This window comes from Chelonia mydas, chromosome 2 (genome assembly GCF_015237465.2).
Source record: "Chelonia mydas isolate rCheMyd1 chromosome 2, rCheMyd1.pri.v2, whole genome shotgun sequence".
NCBI classification, from domain to species: Eukaryota; Metazoa; Chordata; order Testudines; family Cheloniidae; genus Chelonia; species Chelonia mydas.
Window position 1 is genome coordinate 152,579,124 of NC_057850.1, and position 16,935 is coordinate 152,596,058.

Sequence of the window (16,935 nt, forward strand, 5' to 3'; positions counted from 1 at the left end):
AGGGTTTAAGATTCAAGCTCATCTCTAATCTTGAGAGCTACTGTAAGATGCATTTCCCTTTTTGGACAGGAAATCCTGACTGAAGTTATTCTAGTTCGCCTCTTTGATGAAGGTTTAAGAGCTAGCCAATTTGGTAAAGGGAAAAAATTCATAATATAAATAGTTATGTCCCCCCAGCTGATGGAATTGTTAGTATGTCACCTCAGATGCCATTAAAACAATTTAATAAATAAAAAAGTTCTCCATATTGTCATCAGCTATGTCCACCTCATTAAATCAAGTTTATTCAGCAGCATTTCCCATCATGATGAATCTACTATAATGGTTGGGTTTTGTTTGATTTGTTATGTTAGAAGTAAAGATTAAAATCTGTTCCTGTCATTGTTAACCATCCAAAAATGTTTCTACTATTTTTAAGTTGTTTATTGAAATTATTGTAGGAATGTTAATATGAAAAAGAAAAAAAACGTAGTTATTATGAAGTCAAACTTGCTCTATATTGTATTATCAGAAGTTCAGATAGCTTCAATTCCTTGCAAATAAAGTATCCTAGTAAATGAAATCTCACAGAAAATAACATTTTTCTATACTTTATTTCTATGCTATATTTTATTTCTCAACCACATGGTCTATGAATGAAAATACACTTTTTTCCTTAAAGAAATTGTTTGCTTCTATGTTGTCAAATGTTTAATGTTCATCAGAAATTGTCTTTTCTTGCAAACTGATTGCTTCCTCAGTTTGCCATGTTTTTCCTGAATGCAAATCTTCCTGTAATGCTCGAACTGGTCACATTTTAATCTTTCAGAACTGAACATGCTTTCTCAATGGGAGCTCATATCGTGTCAGAGGATATATTGTTTAGGGAAACTCATGAGAATTTAGCTATATGTTAGTTTATCATCCCAGGAATGTTGCTCTGTTTCCAAACAGAATGCAGGAATGGAAAAGGTCATGACACTTTTGCAAATGCAATAGAAAGTTCTTTAATACAATGAAAAAGTCTTTCCAGAGCTCAAAATTCTTTCTTTCTTTCCTGGCTGCTTAGCTGTTACACTACAGCTGCTGTAGACTGTTGTAAACCAAATTCTGTCCTCTGGTATGCCCACGTAACTCCACTGAAGTCAGTGAGAGCCCGCCATTGTAACTGGGGGCAAAATTTGCTCCTGAGACAAGAGCAAAAAAACCTGAAAGATCTATTGCTATGATGATAAACAATTTAGCTGCCAGTGCTACAGTGTGATTTCCTCAAAGGACAGGTAAAAATGAGCCAAATAATGCAAATAAGCAAAGACAGTCACTCAGTGGTTACACATTGTCATAATTTGTCACTGTTCAAAACAGCTGTTCTGTGTCTTCCAGCAGCAAAGTGCAACATATAATGGATGAAATGATCACAACAGAAAGGGAATATGTTAGATCCTTAGGATATATCATCGACAACTATTTTCCAGAAATGGAAAGAATCGATTTACCTCAGGATTTGCGAGGGAAGCGGAATATTATCTTTGGGAACCTGGAGAAGCTTTATGATTTCCATTGCCAGTATTTTCTAAAAGAGCTGGAACACTGCAGAGACTTCCCACTGCGTGTCAGCCACTGTTTTCTCAGACATGTAAGTCCCATTTCCAAAGAAGGGTGAATTCTTAGAATCAGATATTTTGAGTTAATCACAGATCCTATGACAGAGTAAATCATGTCACTTACCTTTTTTGTGTTTCTCATAGTGTGAATGATCTAGATGTCCTGTGACGAATGTTTACTGTTGTCTGTGTATGTGTCCTGCTGTCTTCTCTCAGAGAGTTGTACATATACCCCTAGGTCCTCACGCAGCTGCAGCTTTTGATATCTCAAAACGTGCTGGCTGGAATCTTTCTAAATTTGCTAGAAGTAATACTGCCTCTAAGTTTTCAGTTTTCTATAATTATATGTTTTCTATTAATTTTGTTTCCTATTATGAACCAATGCACAGGTGCTCTTATAACATCATTTGCAATCATACTGGGAAAGTACCTAGTGTCATCTGATCACCCTAATGTCAACAAGTGAGTTGGGACGAGGGGGGCTGACATTGTTTCAAGAGGAAACTAATCTTAAATTCCACAATCTCACCTTATTGACAGTAATTTTCTTACAATAGACAAAGCATCAAATTGCCGCTTATACATCTGCTCTGACGTGTGAACCACACCCGCTGAATATAGCCGACATTTAACCAGAGAAAAGATGGTGGTATGTGCTCTCTGTGTATAATGTGTACACAGAGGGATGTGTATTGGATGACACAGGGCTGTCCCTATGGGGGTGCAAGGCCCAGGGCAGAAGTGATGGATTCATCTCTTCCGGGACCGACTGCGCCGGCCAATCATACCAGCCCGCGGGGACCCCCAAAGCGTGGGGCCTGGAGCGGTCGCCCCGATTCGCCGTACCCAAGGGATGGCTCTGGGATGGCAGAAGGATCGTTCTGCATATACCAGGCTGGTCTGATGCGTGGCTTGTGGTTTTGGGTATCAGGCTCCAGCATTCCACTCGTAGTTTAATTGTGGTACATGAACATTTCCACTCAGCTAATCAGATGTGTCTGGACAGAAAAATAAATTTAAAATATTACATTTAAAAGCACTAACATTTTGCTGTTTGGAAATGGCTTGTTGGGCCTCCTTCGCTGTGTGCCTAATTCTGACCCTCTCCTAGTAGGGAGTTCAGGGCACATCCCTTCTTTCAATGTATGGGGAGTCTGCGTCAGCACGACTGATCCAGAGGATGGCGCAGCCATTGTGGAAAGGGGCATAGAGTGTCTGAAATGGTGCTGGTCTATTGTCAGGACCTGAGGAACCACTGATGGGGGTGGGGAGGTCATGCGAGTGAGCATGTCATTACCTTCCTGAGAGGCCCTGTGTGGACCAGGCCCCTCGCTCCCCTGCAGAAATCTCAGTATGGTGCTAACACAGGGCAGAGAAAGGGGGAGGGCTTTAGCAACATATGGCAGGGTTGCAGGGGCATGCGATTAATTTTCCTGAAGGGAAGGCCCATCTTTCAAAAGTTTGGGAAAAACGGATTTAAGATCAATTTTTGCTGTTGGGATAAGTAGAATGGGCCTGGGGATCAGGATTTCCTTATAAAATGTTTTCAAAGATGTATCTTTGCATATTACGTTGTTTTAAAGTTGGCTTAACTTATAATTCCATCAAAAATAATGTTAATCGAATGCTACGGTGACAAGGCAAGCACTTGAACATCAGGAAATGACTGTTATGGTCAGAAATTCCTCAACATTTGACTGTTGCGTTAGACACCACCGGAATGTCTACTCCACACACCTTAGGAGTTTTACAGGAGAAGACAGTTCTGCACGTATTACAAGCTGGTCAATTTTTGGTACACAGATACGTAGGGGATCTGAAACCTCTACCTCATTCACTGCACATCTTACTTAACCACGCATACCTGTGCAGTTCAGCCTTTCTCAGCCATGCATTCAAGTTTAGCAAGATAATCTGTGTAAAATGTATTGTACATCCAGATAAAGTGATTTAAATGAGTCGTAACAAGGAAAAATATATAACAGTTTTCACCAGAACATACAAAGGTTCTTCTCAAACAACACTGTTGCCATTTCAACTTTATACTGCTCATTTCAGTGTTACCAGTGTTAAAAAATAGGTCATTTTTACAATGGGAAAAGCTTTTTTATTTTCATTTTCCACATATGGCAAAACACTGGAATAATTTTTGCTCAGACTTTCCAAACATGTTCATTTTGAAGTGGACACCATAATATCAGCCTAAAAACCAAAAGTGACTGGGAGCTGGGGAGGGGGGAGGGGCAGACAGGGCAGAATAGAAATGCTATTATGCAACTTTTAACTACAGTGGTCATGGTTACTCTCACTATAATGAACTATTTTCCCTACCTATTTAACCACTTGGCCATCATCAGTCATGATTCTGTGGTCCTGAGTGCTCATAGACAATGGTGAAGTAGAGAGTACTGTAATATAGAGGGCTGGATACTTTTAAGTGAATAATTGTTGCAGTAGCAGCCCAGGGTTCAAGGGGTTTAAAATCTTTCCCATTGCTTGCTCCTGCATTTCTTTGTATTTTGTCTGTCCCCTTCTCCCATTTTGAAAAGCATATCTTAACAAATACTGTCTTATTGTTTGTGATTCACATTAATTGAACATTATTCTTCGGTTTTTTTATTATATCTTACACAACTTTTGCCCCACTGTTATATTCCATAATAGCCATCTTTGTCTGAACCACATATCCTCAGATGTTGCTTTACAGCAGAAGCAGATAGGTTTCTGTCTATTTTCGCTTTCTAAACCTGCTTCACTTTAATAAATTCCCATAGTGTCTATTGAAGCCATTACTGGCATGCGATAATTGTGTTAAAGCAACGTTAAAAGAAATTGGGAAATGAACAATAATGGCTTGAAAAACACATCCAATTTCACATGGTGTTTCTTTACTCTTTCCTAATGAATCTGTGTATCCAGTATTAACCACAAAAGAAAATCCCAACCCTGACAATAAATGATTGATTAAATAGCCCACTGTGTTTTAAGTATGGAGATGATCTGAAAAGGGAATCACTTTTGTTGTGAATGCTTAATGTAGGCCCCGCACCTGGAGCAACAGCTGTGATTTTTTCCTATTGACTAGGATGAAAAAGTCAGGATTTTATTACTTTCTCACCATACCAGAGTGTTGAGGATTAATTTGTGTTTGTAAAGTGGAAAAGCATTCTATGCTGTATGCGCTGTTACTGACAAAGGAGCAAGTTATTCTATTCCTCATCCCCTTTGCAATGCATACTACCTCTAGTTTTCTAGAACATACATTACAGAGGATAGGTGGGATGTAATAACCTGGCTGTCAGGCCACTGTAGCACTTGGAGTATTTAAGGTTGTTCATGTCTAATGGGCTTTACAAACACTGGAAGACTAACTCTTTGGGCCAGACTCTGACCTTCAGAAGTGACTCCTCCTAGGACCCTGTTGCTTGTGCTCAGCTTGCAGACGTTCCCCAGCATGGATGTGTCAGTCCTTGATATTTACTTTGTCCGTAACGCCCGGTTAGTAGGTTGGAGGATGCTGGTAGATAAGAAAGAAATTTGCCGTGGTGATCTATTCTCTGCTCTAGAAGACGGTGCCCTGGACTCACATTCTTTCAGGCTGCATTTTGCACAGTGCCCTTTTCTGCTCAAGTCCTGGGTGAAAGAGAGAGAGAGAGATTGCTTCAGTGCTCATTACTAGACACCATTAGTATGAAAGTGGTAGTTGTTTACTGATGCCTCAGACCCTTTTGAAAGTTCTGGGCCATAGCAGGGTGGCCAATTTGAATGATAGTTCCTTGGGCTGAGATCTGAGTTTTCTTTCACTTTGTGGAGGAAAGTGATAGCTTTGTTGATTCTGTGTGTGTGTGTGTAGGGTTGGATGGGTGAGGCAACTTTAATAACCAGGTCAGTCTTTTCTCAGTTTGGTGACACACAAGAAGTTGCTCCTTTCCTGTTTCTCCCGCTCCCGTCTTCATCCTTGAGCATATGCTGTACCGTTCCCTTTGGCCCATATCCTGTGTTTGCCACATATCCGGCCTGCACATGAAGAGCTTGTTTGTTTGTTCTCCTGGGTTGTCTGAAGGGAGCAAATACCAGTGTGCCACTTACAATGTGGTTGGTTTGTTGGGGAAGTTGGGCAAGAGTGTTTTGTAGCACTGCCCTTCCAAATGACTCTCCCAGCGTGCTCATTGTTTCGTGAGTGCAGGCACAAGGGAACCATGACATGTTCTTCTGCTTGTAGCTGGTACTCAGCAGCATCAGATTGTCTTTGACTCATATGTCCCGCTGTTCAGCTGAGTAGTGGTTCTGGGCTGTGTTCCAGTACTTGGATGAAAAGCAAGCCTCTTCGCTCTTGCCAGTCCCACCACTCAACTAACTGGCAGTTTTCACTCATACTCTGTTAATCTGCTTGTGAGCCATCACCAAGCCCAGAGGAAGGGGACCTGCCCTTGCTCCCCATGTTCTTGAGAATTACACTTGAGGGAGTAATGCAGGGGAGCCTGGAGTGGGAGTTATAACCCTAAACTTCATACAGTTTCTTTATTGCTCGGGCTGCCACCTTATATGTTAGCTGTTGCAGGAGATAGAGAGGCTTATATTGTTCTTCTAATTCTGTGGGCTCCAGCAGAGGATTTCAGGGATCAAACTGTCTCCAGCTCATATAGGCTTCCGCATTTTCTCTCTTCTCATACTAGGAATAACAAAATAAAAGGAGGCAGACTCTTGTAAAGATTAGGACAAAGGACGGCCTTTCATTGATGGGGTTTTTATCAAAAAATAAATATATTCATGAGGCATTTTTTCAAAATTTTCTGGTTTTTTTTTTTTTTTTTTTTTTAGAATAAATGAAAAGCTAAAACCAAAGATGTTTTTGGTTTTCAAACTCAAACTTATTTTACCTGCCTTCAGCTTTTTTTTTTTTTACCCCCCCCCCCTTTTTCAGTGTCAAAATGGAAAAAGGGAAAGATGGAGAAACAGAAAAAAGAGGAGGAAGAAACCTGGAAAACTGAAAAATTGATCTTCTTTTGACAGGAATTTTGCCTGAGAACGTATTATAGAACCTGATCATTCATAACTGAATTCCTTTATTATTCGATGGATAAAGCGGGGGAAGCACAATTGTGCTGTATTTTTATAACTACTATATTGTATCAACACAAAGCTATCTGAAGAACTATTCTACAATATCAGGCAAAAATCAGAGGCTGGCTAATAATCTAGGTTTATTTTTTCTTAGAAAAGAAAACCAACATTTACTTATTGGTTGCTTGCTTGGATTGTATTACGAGGGGAAGATCTGTTTGTTTATCCTTAGATGATTTGTTTGGGTCCTGTTAGTTTAAAGGAAGGAAGAAGATAATTTGTTTAATAAGAAGGAAAACAAACATATGAAGTGAAAAAGATTGTTTATTTCAGTGTTCCGAGGCAATGGGAAAATAGTGATCTCGCCTGATCTTTTTATAACTTCCAATGAATTGGGAAGCTTCCCTCATGTTCAGGGAATTTAAAAGGGAATCTTTTCGTATGCTTTAATACCATTCAGTTATTGGAGAAGATTTCATTCTGTCCTAAAGACTAGACTGGGCACAATGCTATCTAGATATCGATCTATACCACACTCAGCACTGGGACCTGAAGCCCAGATTCACATAGGGACTTAGGTGCTGCAACACTGAGCATCATAGTGCATAACTTTTAGGTACCTAGAAAATCTCAGGAACAACACTGCTATTCACAAAGGCCAGCACACTAGATAAGGAGCCACCTAAGCTAGCCAATGGGAGATGCTGAGAACACGAGTGTGTCCTATGCCCTGCCTCTCTCATAGAGATAGGCACCTAAGTCAGGGCCTCAAGGAGGTGCCTATCTCTGCTAGCAATTCATGAATGGGAGTCAGGTGGCTTGGGCACCTAGAGTATTTCTTTTGAGAATGAGTATGGGTACGTCTACACTACATTTTAAATCTCACGGCAACGAGTTCCAGAGCATCTTCAGTCTTGGGCTCGCGGGGCTTGTGCTCCGGCACTAAAAATAGCAGTTTAGATGCTGTGGCTTGTGCTGGCGCTCAGGCTCTGAAGCCCAAGCCACTGCCCCAGCTTCAGAGCTCAATCCCGAATGTCTAGAGCAGCTGTTTTTAGTGTGGCACCACAATCCCGAGTCTGAAGCCCCAGGCGCTGAGATTCGTTGCTGCAAGTTTTAAAATGCAGTGTAGACGTTCCCTTAGGTGCCTGCCTAGCTCCAGGCAAATGGACGGAGGAGGAGGTGCTACCCACCTTATAACTTTTAGCCCAGTGGTTAGAGCACTTGCCTAGGAGGCAGGAGACTTCTGTTCAAATCCTTTCTCCCCCTCGGGTGGGGCGGGGGGGGGGGGAATTGAACATGGGTCCACAACTCAGGCAAGTGCTCTAACCCCTGCGCTAAAAGTTATAAGGTGGTAACTGCCGTCACCATCTCCTCCAGCTAGATTTGGAATGGGACCCGATCTGGTAGGCAGCCTTTGAGCACACGTATCAGATCAGGTGCTGCATGCGAATTAGGCAAGCCAGCTCCTGTCTTCTGCAAATTGTGAATTGCTCTGGGGCTTAGATGGGAGAAAAGTGCTCAGACACCTAGAGGGAGGCAGCAGTGCGCATGCCCAGAGGAAGAAACTTGAGCACTGAGGGAACTTTTAACCTGAAAATTTAGACACCAAATGACTTTAAGCACCTACGGGGTTTGGTGGGAGTTTGGGGAATCGTAGTGGAGCCTAAAACTGGGATTTAGGAGCCTAGGTACCTTTGTGACTCCACCAACTGGAGGTCCTTACAAGTTCTAAAGGGTTTAAATTAACTCAAGCATACAGCAGGAAACGCTTTCTCATGTGAGCAGCCCTTACTCACATGAATGATCCTGACAAAGTCATTGGGTCAACTCACATGAGTTGCCAATATTGTTTAAAGTCAGCCTGGCTGATTGAGCATTTAGATACTGTAATGAAAGGTGCTCTAGAAATACCTACAATAGACAGATAGTTGAAACAGATGAATTTTGCAAATTGTTTGATCTGGAAGAGTTGTAAATTATAGAGAACTAAATCTCCTAAATGAATGGTCCTTGGATGTCCATTGCCGAAGTGTGTCTCGATTATAGCACCTCCTGCAACTTTGGATTGGAATGCATCCATTGTGGGGGGAGGGGGGTGTTATAATCTGTACGTGATTTCTGTACAAAACTGTCTGATGCTAAATGGAGAAGGAATTGATTGCTGGAGAAACAGAAAATAACAAGGAATAACACCTTTTCCTATACTTTTTCAGGAAGAACAGTTTGGAATGTATGCGTTATACAGCAAGAACAAACCACAATCGGATGCTTTGCTTACAAGCCATGGAAATGCATTCTTTAAAGTAATTACTATCCAGCTTCTTATTTAATGTGAATTGTGTGAACACCGCTCACTGCTGTGTGTACTTTTATGCAGTATATCAAATATTGTTTATACATTCCTTTAATATTCCCACAGAATAAACAACAGGATTTGGGTGATAAGATGGATCTGGCTTCCTATCTGCTGAAGCCTATTCAAAGAATGAGCAAATATGCTCTTCTTCTAAAAGATATGATCAAAGAGTGCACTAAGACCCAAGAGCAGGAGCTCAATGATCTCAGGGCAGCTGAAGAAATGGTGAAATTCCAGCTTCGCCATGGAAACGACTTACTTGCTATGGATGCCATTAGAGGGTGTGATGTAAGCATTTTTCAATCCTTCCTTTATTTTTCAAATATCCCCTTGGCTTTGCTGCTGCAGTTTTCATTCAAAGACAGAAAGTTGTTAAGAGGCAGATTATTTTATTTTATTATATATATATATATAGTCGTGGACCAGGACCCCTTGTGCCAGGCGCTGTACAAATATAGAGCAAGAAGACGGTCCGTGGCCCAAAGAGCATACAATCTATGTGACATAATGCCCTTCCCCCATTCTTCCTTGGACTGCACAAAATCAGCCCAGCCTTCCCTTATCTTTAGTAGCATTGTCATTTTCTCCAATCAGGTCAATCTGAAAGAACAAGGACAGCTGAGATGTCAAGATGAGTTTATTGTTTGCTGTGGAAGAAAGAAGTATTTGAGACATGTCTTCCTTTTTGAAGACCTCATCTTGTTTAGCAAAACAAAAAAGATTGATGGGGGATATGACATCTATATGTACAAACAGTCATTCAAGGTAAATGTAATCCTGCTGTAATGTTTTGGATAGCATGTACAATGCAGCATGCCTCCTGCCATCTGCTTAGTATTCTGCATGGACAGGAACCCCATCTGTTTGACAATGGCAGGTGACGGATCACAGTTCCATTGCACGTTACATTTCAAGTAGTTTGTATGTGTTTTTTAAAAGTTGGAAGAAATGAGAGAGACAGAAACTGATTAGTTTCAGAGTAACAGCCATGTTAGTCTGTATTCGCAAAAAGAAAAGGAGTACTTGTGGCACCTTAGAGACTGACCAATTTATTTGAGCATAAGCTTTCGTGAGCTACAGCTCACTTCATCGGATGCATACTGTGGAAAGTGTAGAAGATCTTTTTATACACACAAAGCATGAAAAAATACCTCCCCCCACCCCACTCTCCTGCTGGTAATAGCTTATCTAAAGTCTTATCTTATCTCCTTACAATGTGTATGATAATCAAGGTGCCACAAGTACTCCTTTTCTTTTTGAGAAACCAATGAGTAAAATGAGCAAAACATGTCTGTGTGTATATACGCTGTATCATAAGTGCATGTGTGTCTTGCTGGAGAGGACTCATTGGAAATCAGGTGTTTCTTGTAGAAATAATTATTTTTAACATTTCTTTCATTACAAGAAGAAACGCCTGATATGTAGTTATGACCTCTCGGCCACCATGCTGACTACAGATTTGTACCTCTCAGTCTGGAGAGGTGTATGTGTGTGAAGCCAGGGTTTGCAACTACCCTCGTTGGCAACACCAGATATATGCAAAACCCTGATTCACCAAAGCATGTGCTTAACTTTTTAAGTATATGCTGACCTGTGTTGTTGAACTGAGGCAATATATAGAGCATTCACCCTGCATACTAGACCCCAAGGGGCAGTTCCTCAGCTGGTATAAGTTGAACTGTGACAACATCCACTAGCTGAAGATCTGCCCCCAGATATTCAGCTTCAACTTAATTCACTGCAGTTCTCTGAACTTTTGAGGATGCTGTGCTTCTCCTAGAGATTAACACTGCCAGCTCCATGCTGCTCTTACAAAGAGATCACATGGGCAATCTAGAGTGCTGACTCTTGGGATATTGAAAATTCAAACAGAAATATTTACAGCTTTGTGTACAGTTGTACTACCAAGGAATCAAAGTGAAGACATTTTTCTACCATCATAGAATGAGCAATGCAAAGAATTTCACTTCATCAGTTTGTTATAAATGTTTCCATGCACTTGAATGTGTGATTTTTTAATATGATTTTAGACGGCTGAGATTGGGATGACAGAGAATGTTGGAGACAGTGGTCTACGGTTTGAAATCTGGTTTAGAAGGAGGAGGAAATCCCAGGACACGTACATCCTTCAAGCCAACTCAACAGAAGTTAAAATTGCTTGGACCAGTATCATAGGAAGGATTCTTTGGAGACAAGCTCTGAGAAATCGAGGTACACCAACTATTTAATTCAGAAAGAGAGTGAAGGGTTTAGCAGTCTACTCCTTGTACTTCTATAAAGGCAAGTCAAACAATCACATTAGGTGACGCTTTTATGTCTGCAGTCACCAAAAACTTCAATTTTAAAAAAGCAACCGGAAAACAGCTTCTGCAAACAGCACTCCTAAAACAATTACAGCACAATAAAGTTGTTTCTCTACAATTAGCAGGCTTTGGGAGGGCCCCTTAGATATGTTGCTAACACTGTGGGCAAACCTAGTTTTTAAACACTGGATTTTTTATTGCTTATTACAACGATCTGTAACCCACTAACTCCTCTTTTTGTCATATGACTGCAGAGGTGTTAACAGGCCACTCTATCTTGAATGGTCTCTCAGAACAATCTGTTCCACCTTGCATTTTGCTGTGATGCTGGGGGGTTTCCTTTCCCAGCCCTGAAGGAGAGCTCTGTGTAGCTCGAAAGCTTGTCTCTCTCACCAACTGAAATTGGTCCAGTAAAAGATATTACCTCACCCACCTTGTCTCTCTACTATCCTGGGACCAATACCGCTACAACTATACTGTATACGCTTAATGGTGGTAAGTATGGAACATATCCCCCCTGGGAAACCTATGTGGAATACACACTTGGTTTTCAGTCTTGCCTCAGTAAGTAGCACTGCTTCTTACAAGTGCAGCTAATAGTGCTTAAAAGTGAGCTCCAGAAGAAAAAAAATTGGATTGCTGTCCTTTCTTGGTTTGGCTTTGTTTTAAGGGGCATGAGTAAGACCTTTTTGTTTTGTTCATCAAACATGCAGGGTGGTAAAGAGCTCTCCTCGTTCATTTTAATGTTAGAAATATCAGTACAGGGAGCTCTGGTCTTTTCTGGTTTTGTTACAGGACTCTTCAGAAGCTCCACATGTGAATTGTGAGTTTTCTCAGCCCTTATTTGAAGGACAAATTAAATCTTTAACCAATACCTTTTTTGGACCAACTTCTGTGGGTGAGAGACGCTTTCAAGCTTCGACAGAGCTCTTCTTCGGGTCTGGGAAATGTAATTAGCTGTGACACTCTGAGTACATGGTTGAACAGATTGTTTAGCATAAGTAGTTATGGTATCTCTAATGTCATATTCCTACCATTTTGCAGTCATCCGTAGACAGAAAAATAGGGTAAACATTTCTAGTGTAAAAATCAAACAGAAAGGGAAGGAAAGAAAAACAACAAAAAGGGAAACAAAAAGTTCTTACCTTTTTAGGCTTTCTTTATACAGTACAACATAATGAAGAAAAGGAGAAGATTTCCCCTCCCCCCCACCCCCTTTTCAAGTTACTTTAAATTTAGCAGTTAAATACACGACTCAGAAAAAAGAAAATTAGAAAATAGTAACTTTGGGGCTGAATCCTATTTGGTGGTAAGCATTTCTGGGGAGATACTAACGTGTCGACTTGTAACACATACTAGCCGGTCGATTTGAAGCTTTAACTCAGCCACTTTAATGCTGTTCTCTTTTTAAATCCTTTTCCTTTGTTCTTCTCTAGCCAATCACTTCAGAATTCCCCTCAGAAATTCCTAATTCACACCAAAAGAGAGGTAGCACAGAAAGCGACAGTAAACTCAGAACTAACATGAAAGGAATAGATATGAACAAAGGAGGAGGGACATGGCATATTTATTCTAAATCCATCTGGGCGTTCCATGAATTAATGCTGGAGCTTTAGGACCTTTTTTCCTTCTGAGGAGTACTTGTAGCAACAGTGTCTTCTTAAGGATTTGGATGTTTCTAAGTTCTTATAAGATGGAAAGATTCTTGTACCTCTTTATTTTTGTCATTAAGGATGCTGTATATGTGTATGGTCAGCTTCAATTTGGCTCTGTTGTTCTGTAAATATCCCATCAAAGATCACGTGCCTGATTAATGGTGATTAACTGTATTCTCAGATTCTTTTCATTACCTTAATGGGTTTTTAGAAGAATGATTTCCAGCCTGTTTGAGAAACTCTGCTACCAGACTAAGACCTTGATGTACCAGCCAGTGCCTACCCCCTTCCGTTGAGCTGTGTGCGCTTTAACCCACAATTATTAGAGAAACAATACGTCCATTTTTACTGCAGACCTGGGGTCAGTTAATGACATCTAAGCTATTTAGAAGAAAGCAGGGCTTAAATTCTCATAGATTATTTTGCGGAGCCTCCCACCCCCATCCCCCCAATATGCTATAAAACCTCCAGGGCCCAGCAGGCAGGGAGTGCCTCTGGCCTTCTGCCCTGCAGCAGGGTGGTGGGCTTCTGCCCTGTGGAGCTGCAAGGCTCTGGGCTTCAGCTGCGGGGAGGGGGTCGTGGAATGTATGTGTGCCAAGGCTCAGGGCACGCCAGGGCTCGGGAATTCAGCCCCACGGGAGACACCAGGGCCTAGGACTTCAGTCCTGAGGGGGGGCACTGGGGTGCCAGGGCTCCTTGTGGGTTTAAAAATATTTACTGGCACTCTACTCCAGATGGCTCCAGCTGAATTTAAGCCCTAGAAGAATGGGAAAATATCTGTGCACATTGAAAGCTTTGGACAAAATGAGCCTCTCTGCAGCAAGCCATTTGTTTTACATCATCAGGATAATCTCTAGGGAATTGGAAGCAAAGGCCTGAAGTAAAGCCACTGAGAAAGGAGGGCTGATGGGCATAATTCCTGAGGCCTCTATGTGTTGGAGGGCCTGACCCTTCCCCCTGCGATGAAATTGAGTTCAGGAAAACTTCTGTTTCTGTTCCACTCTCTTTAAGACTGTGGCTTTGTACACACTGCAGCTTACATCAGTATAACTCATGTCACTCATGGGTGTGGATAAGCCACCCCGCCTCCCCCGAGCATCGCAAGTTATACTGACCTAAGCGCCAATGTGGACAGCACGATGTCGGCGGGAGAGCTTCTCAGTGGTGAGCAGCATAAGTGCACCACTGTAAACTCTGTAGTGTATCCATAGCCTGAGTTGTTCTTTTTAGATTCAAGCTTTTTCAAGCTAATTTAGAGCTCGTGAAAGGTGCCAGCCAGCCCTGGAAGCCCAAGTTTTGCTTGAGTGCATCATGGACAGCAGCAAAGCTTGTTCCCCTACAATATGCCTCAGCCCTGTCCTGAGGGAGCACCCATGTTGGGAATACAAACAAGGCTCCCAATTAGTGCTAACCGCAATTGCGGTGTTTGTAATGGCAGCTGGTTTCTGCGTGGACCAGGAGTGAGACTTCACTAACTCTTTTCACGTATGTCACTGAACAGCCCTCAGATAGTAATGAATGGCTTTTAGTTGCTACTTACATGAGCAGGATTTGAAATGCAGCCCTAAAAGACCCTGTCAGCCCCCTAAGAGTTAAATTGTGTCCAGCCGCTGAGCAAGAGCACAAAGAGGGGGAGTGTGCAAGAAGCCTTCCATGTCCTCTTTAATTTGCGCAATCACAGTCCCTGATCTCCTCCAATCACACGGACTGTTCTTTCCAAACTCCCCTTGGTGGGCAAACTGCCTCAAAGAGAGCAGGGACTGGCCAGGCCCAGAGAGGCGAGCATGCCACCCTAATTGAGTTGCATGCATAATAAAACAGTACCATAATATTCATGCAGCTCTGGTAGTCTCCATCCTTGGCACAAGCAACCATCCATCCTTAACAGAAGAAAAAGTTTAATAAGGGTGGATTCTCTGCCAAGAACCTTCAGTTAAGGGTGGGAAGATGTTTGTACTGCTAGCCTCAAATTACTGTGTAAAACAGTCCTGACACTAAAGTTAACTTCCTAATATGGTGGCCTGGTGGCAACAGGCTTGGTGATTTGTGCTAGACATACATGACATGCCAGTTCCATGGCTATATTTTTAGTAGGAGTGAAGTTCTGAACTCTGCTTTGAATTGCAATGTATTTGACTGGCGTGGTGACTGGGGATGTTCTGAAACTGAGTCGTGTTCAATGGTGATGAAAACAATGATCATCCCGTTTTCCCTCTAAAGAATTATTCTGTAATGTTTGAGGATGGTTGGAAAACAAATCTCACTTTGCCATTAGGAAAAAAAAAACACCTACTGTTAAAAAGATTCAATAATAATAATGAAATGGGTCTGAGAGATAGCACCAGAGGAGATGGAACCATCCTTTACAATCCTCTAGTTTCCTTTACAACCCTCTAGTTACTTTACAAAAAATTAAGTCTGACCCGCTCAAGTTACCAGTGTCTGGCTGGCTCCAGAGCTAGAGTGTTTGCAGCTGATAAATGCTTTTCTCTCCTGTAGGGGGTCAGTAAGCTACTGCCGAGGGTACTGGAAAGAGGGAAATATTTTCGTTCTCCCATAGCAGCATAACTAAAACATCAAAGGAGTGGCTGATATTTTACATGTGTGCATTTCCCCACTTTAGAACTCAGAATGCAAGAAATGGTGTCAATGGGAATAGGCAATAAACCTTTCATGGATATCAAGCCCAGTGAAGCAGCCATAAGCGACCGAGCAATAGATTACATCATGAAGGGAACAGGTACTGTCTATTACTCACATTATGTTGCTGTTCTGCCTTCCCACTTGCCAGTCTGCTTGGACGATTGTTTTCATTAATTGTTTCACACTTTTTTTTTTTTAAAGTTGATTGTAACATATTTCCGCAAAGAATTGATCTTACTTTTGTATCAGTGTAGTAGATTTAGTATCTTATTTCTGTTGTTAAGATCATGGAACTTCAGCAATACAGACCTCCAACTGTATTCAATCTCTCCTTGTCAGAAAATCTGGAGAGCACGGGGGCAGCTGCGGGCTGAACAAATGGACTTTCCTAAACTCAGTTCGATAACATTTTAATTCAAGTAGTAGAAGATTATTGAGCTAGCCAATCCTGTTTTATTTCTTGTTCAAAATAGCATTTTCCCCTTATTCACCTTGTTCCCTTCCAATGATCAAAGGTTCTTGTTTGCTTGTAGAATCAAGATCTCGAGCATCAGTAGCCGTGTCTTCATTTGACCACTCCACTCCATTTAAAAGGCCGCATTCCACTATCTCAAACAGTAGCACATCTTCCTCAAGCAGCCAGTCCTCTTCTTCCATTTTGGGATCACTGAACCTGCATGTGTATTCCAGCCCACCTCATCCAGGCTTATTAGGACCACCCTTCTACCACTGGTCATATGATATTAGAACCTGCATTGAGGAAGATGAACTGGAGCAGGAAACTGGCAGTCAGCCTTCAATGAGTGAGTGAATTTCAGCTTCTGGATTAGAAGGGATTTGTAGGATTTTGGACATGGCAGGTTGTTCTGGTCTCGATGGATTGACACACCCAGATGTGTAGAGGTACAATATGTTAGAGCTTTGTGATTTATGTCTTAAGCAGTACTTTTAGTCCCTCAAATTTATCACATTTCTAGTTTTAGGTAGCAACAACCATGACAGCTCTTGCTGCTCTCTAGAGCCATGGCTGTCACCCAGGGTAGGATGTACAAGTAGTGCCTCTGCAAGTGGTTATCTTCAACTTTTTATTTTCAGAACTCTTTAAATACATGAACCAAATAAGGGAAACAATGGTGACACTGACTCCCACAGCACTGCGTTACTCCTTAGGCCTAGCTCCTTAGGGCTAGGAAATCTTAGCCTTCTTCTAAGCTTTTTGTGTGTGTCTGTGTGCGTGCGTGCGCCCCCTCAGTCCAGTGCCCGCACTGATGGAGAAAGCTATTAGGATGGTGGCTTTAATCAAGAAGGGTATATACATCTAAGGAGATTGT

The 16,935-nt window shown here is 41.7% G+C and overlaps 1 protein-coding gene across 6 annotated transcripts in view; it reads left to right on the forward strand.

Annotated features, from left to right (window-relative positions):
• PLEKHG4B (pleckstrin homology and RhoGEF domain containing G4B) overlaps positions 1-16,935 on the forward strand; it is a 196,888-nt gene that overhangs the window by 161,439 nt on the left and 18,514 nt on the right. For 5 of the 6 annotated variants that reach the window (XM_043540377.1, XM_043540381.1, XM_043540382.1 and 2 more), the window contains 7 exons: positions 1,363-1,615; positions 8,861-8,950; positions 9,067-9,291; positions 9,598-9,768; positions 11,034-11,214; positions 15,585-15,701; positions 16,138-16,407. In XM_043540377.1, coding sequence (XP_043396312.1) covers positions 1,363-1,615; positions 8,861-8,950; positions 9,067-9,291; positions 9,598-9,768; positions 11,034-11,214; positions 15,585-15,701; positions 16,138-16,407 — 1,307 coding nt within the window. The remainder of the gene's footprint in view (positions 1-1,362; positions 1,616-8,860; positions 8,951-9,066; positions 9,292-9,597; positions 9,769-11,033; positions 11,215-15,584; positions 15,702-16,137; positions 16,408-16,935) is intronic. The other variant, XM_043540379.1, reaches the window with a different exon arrangement.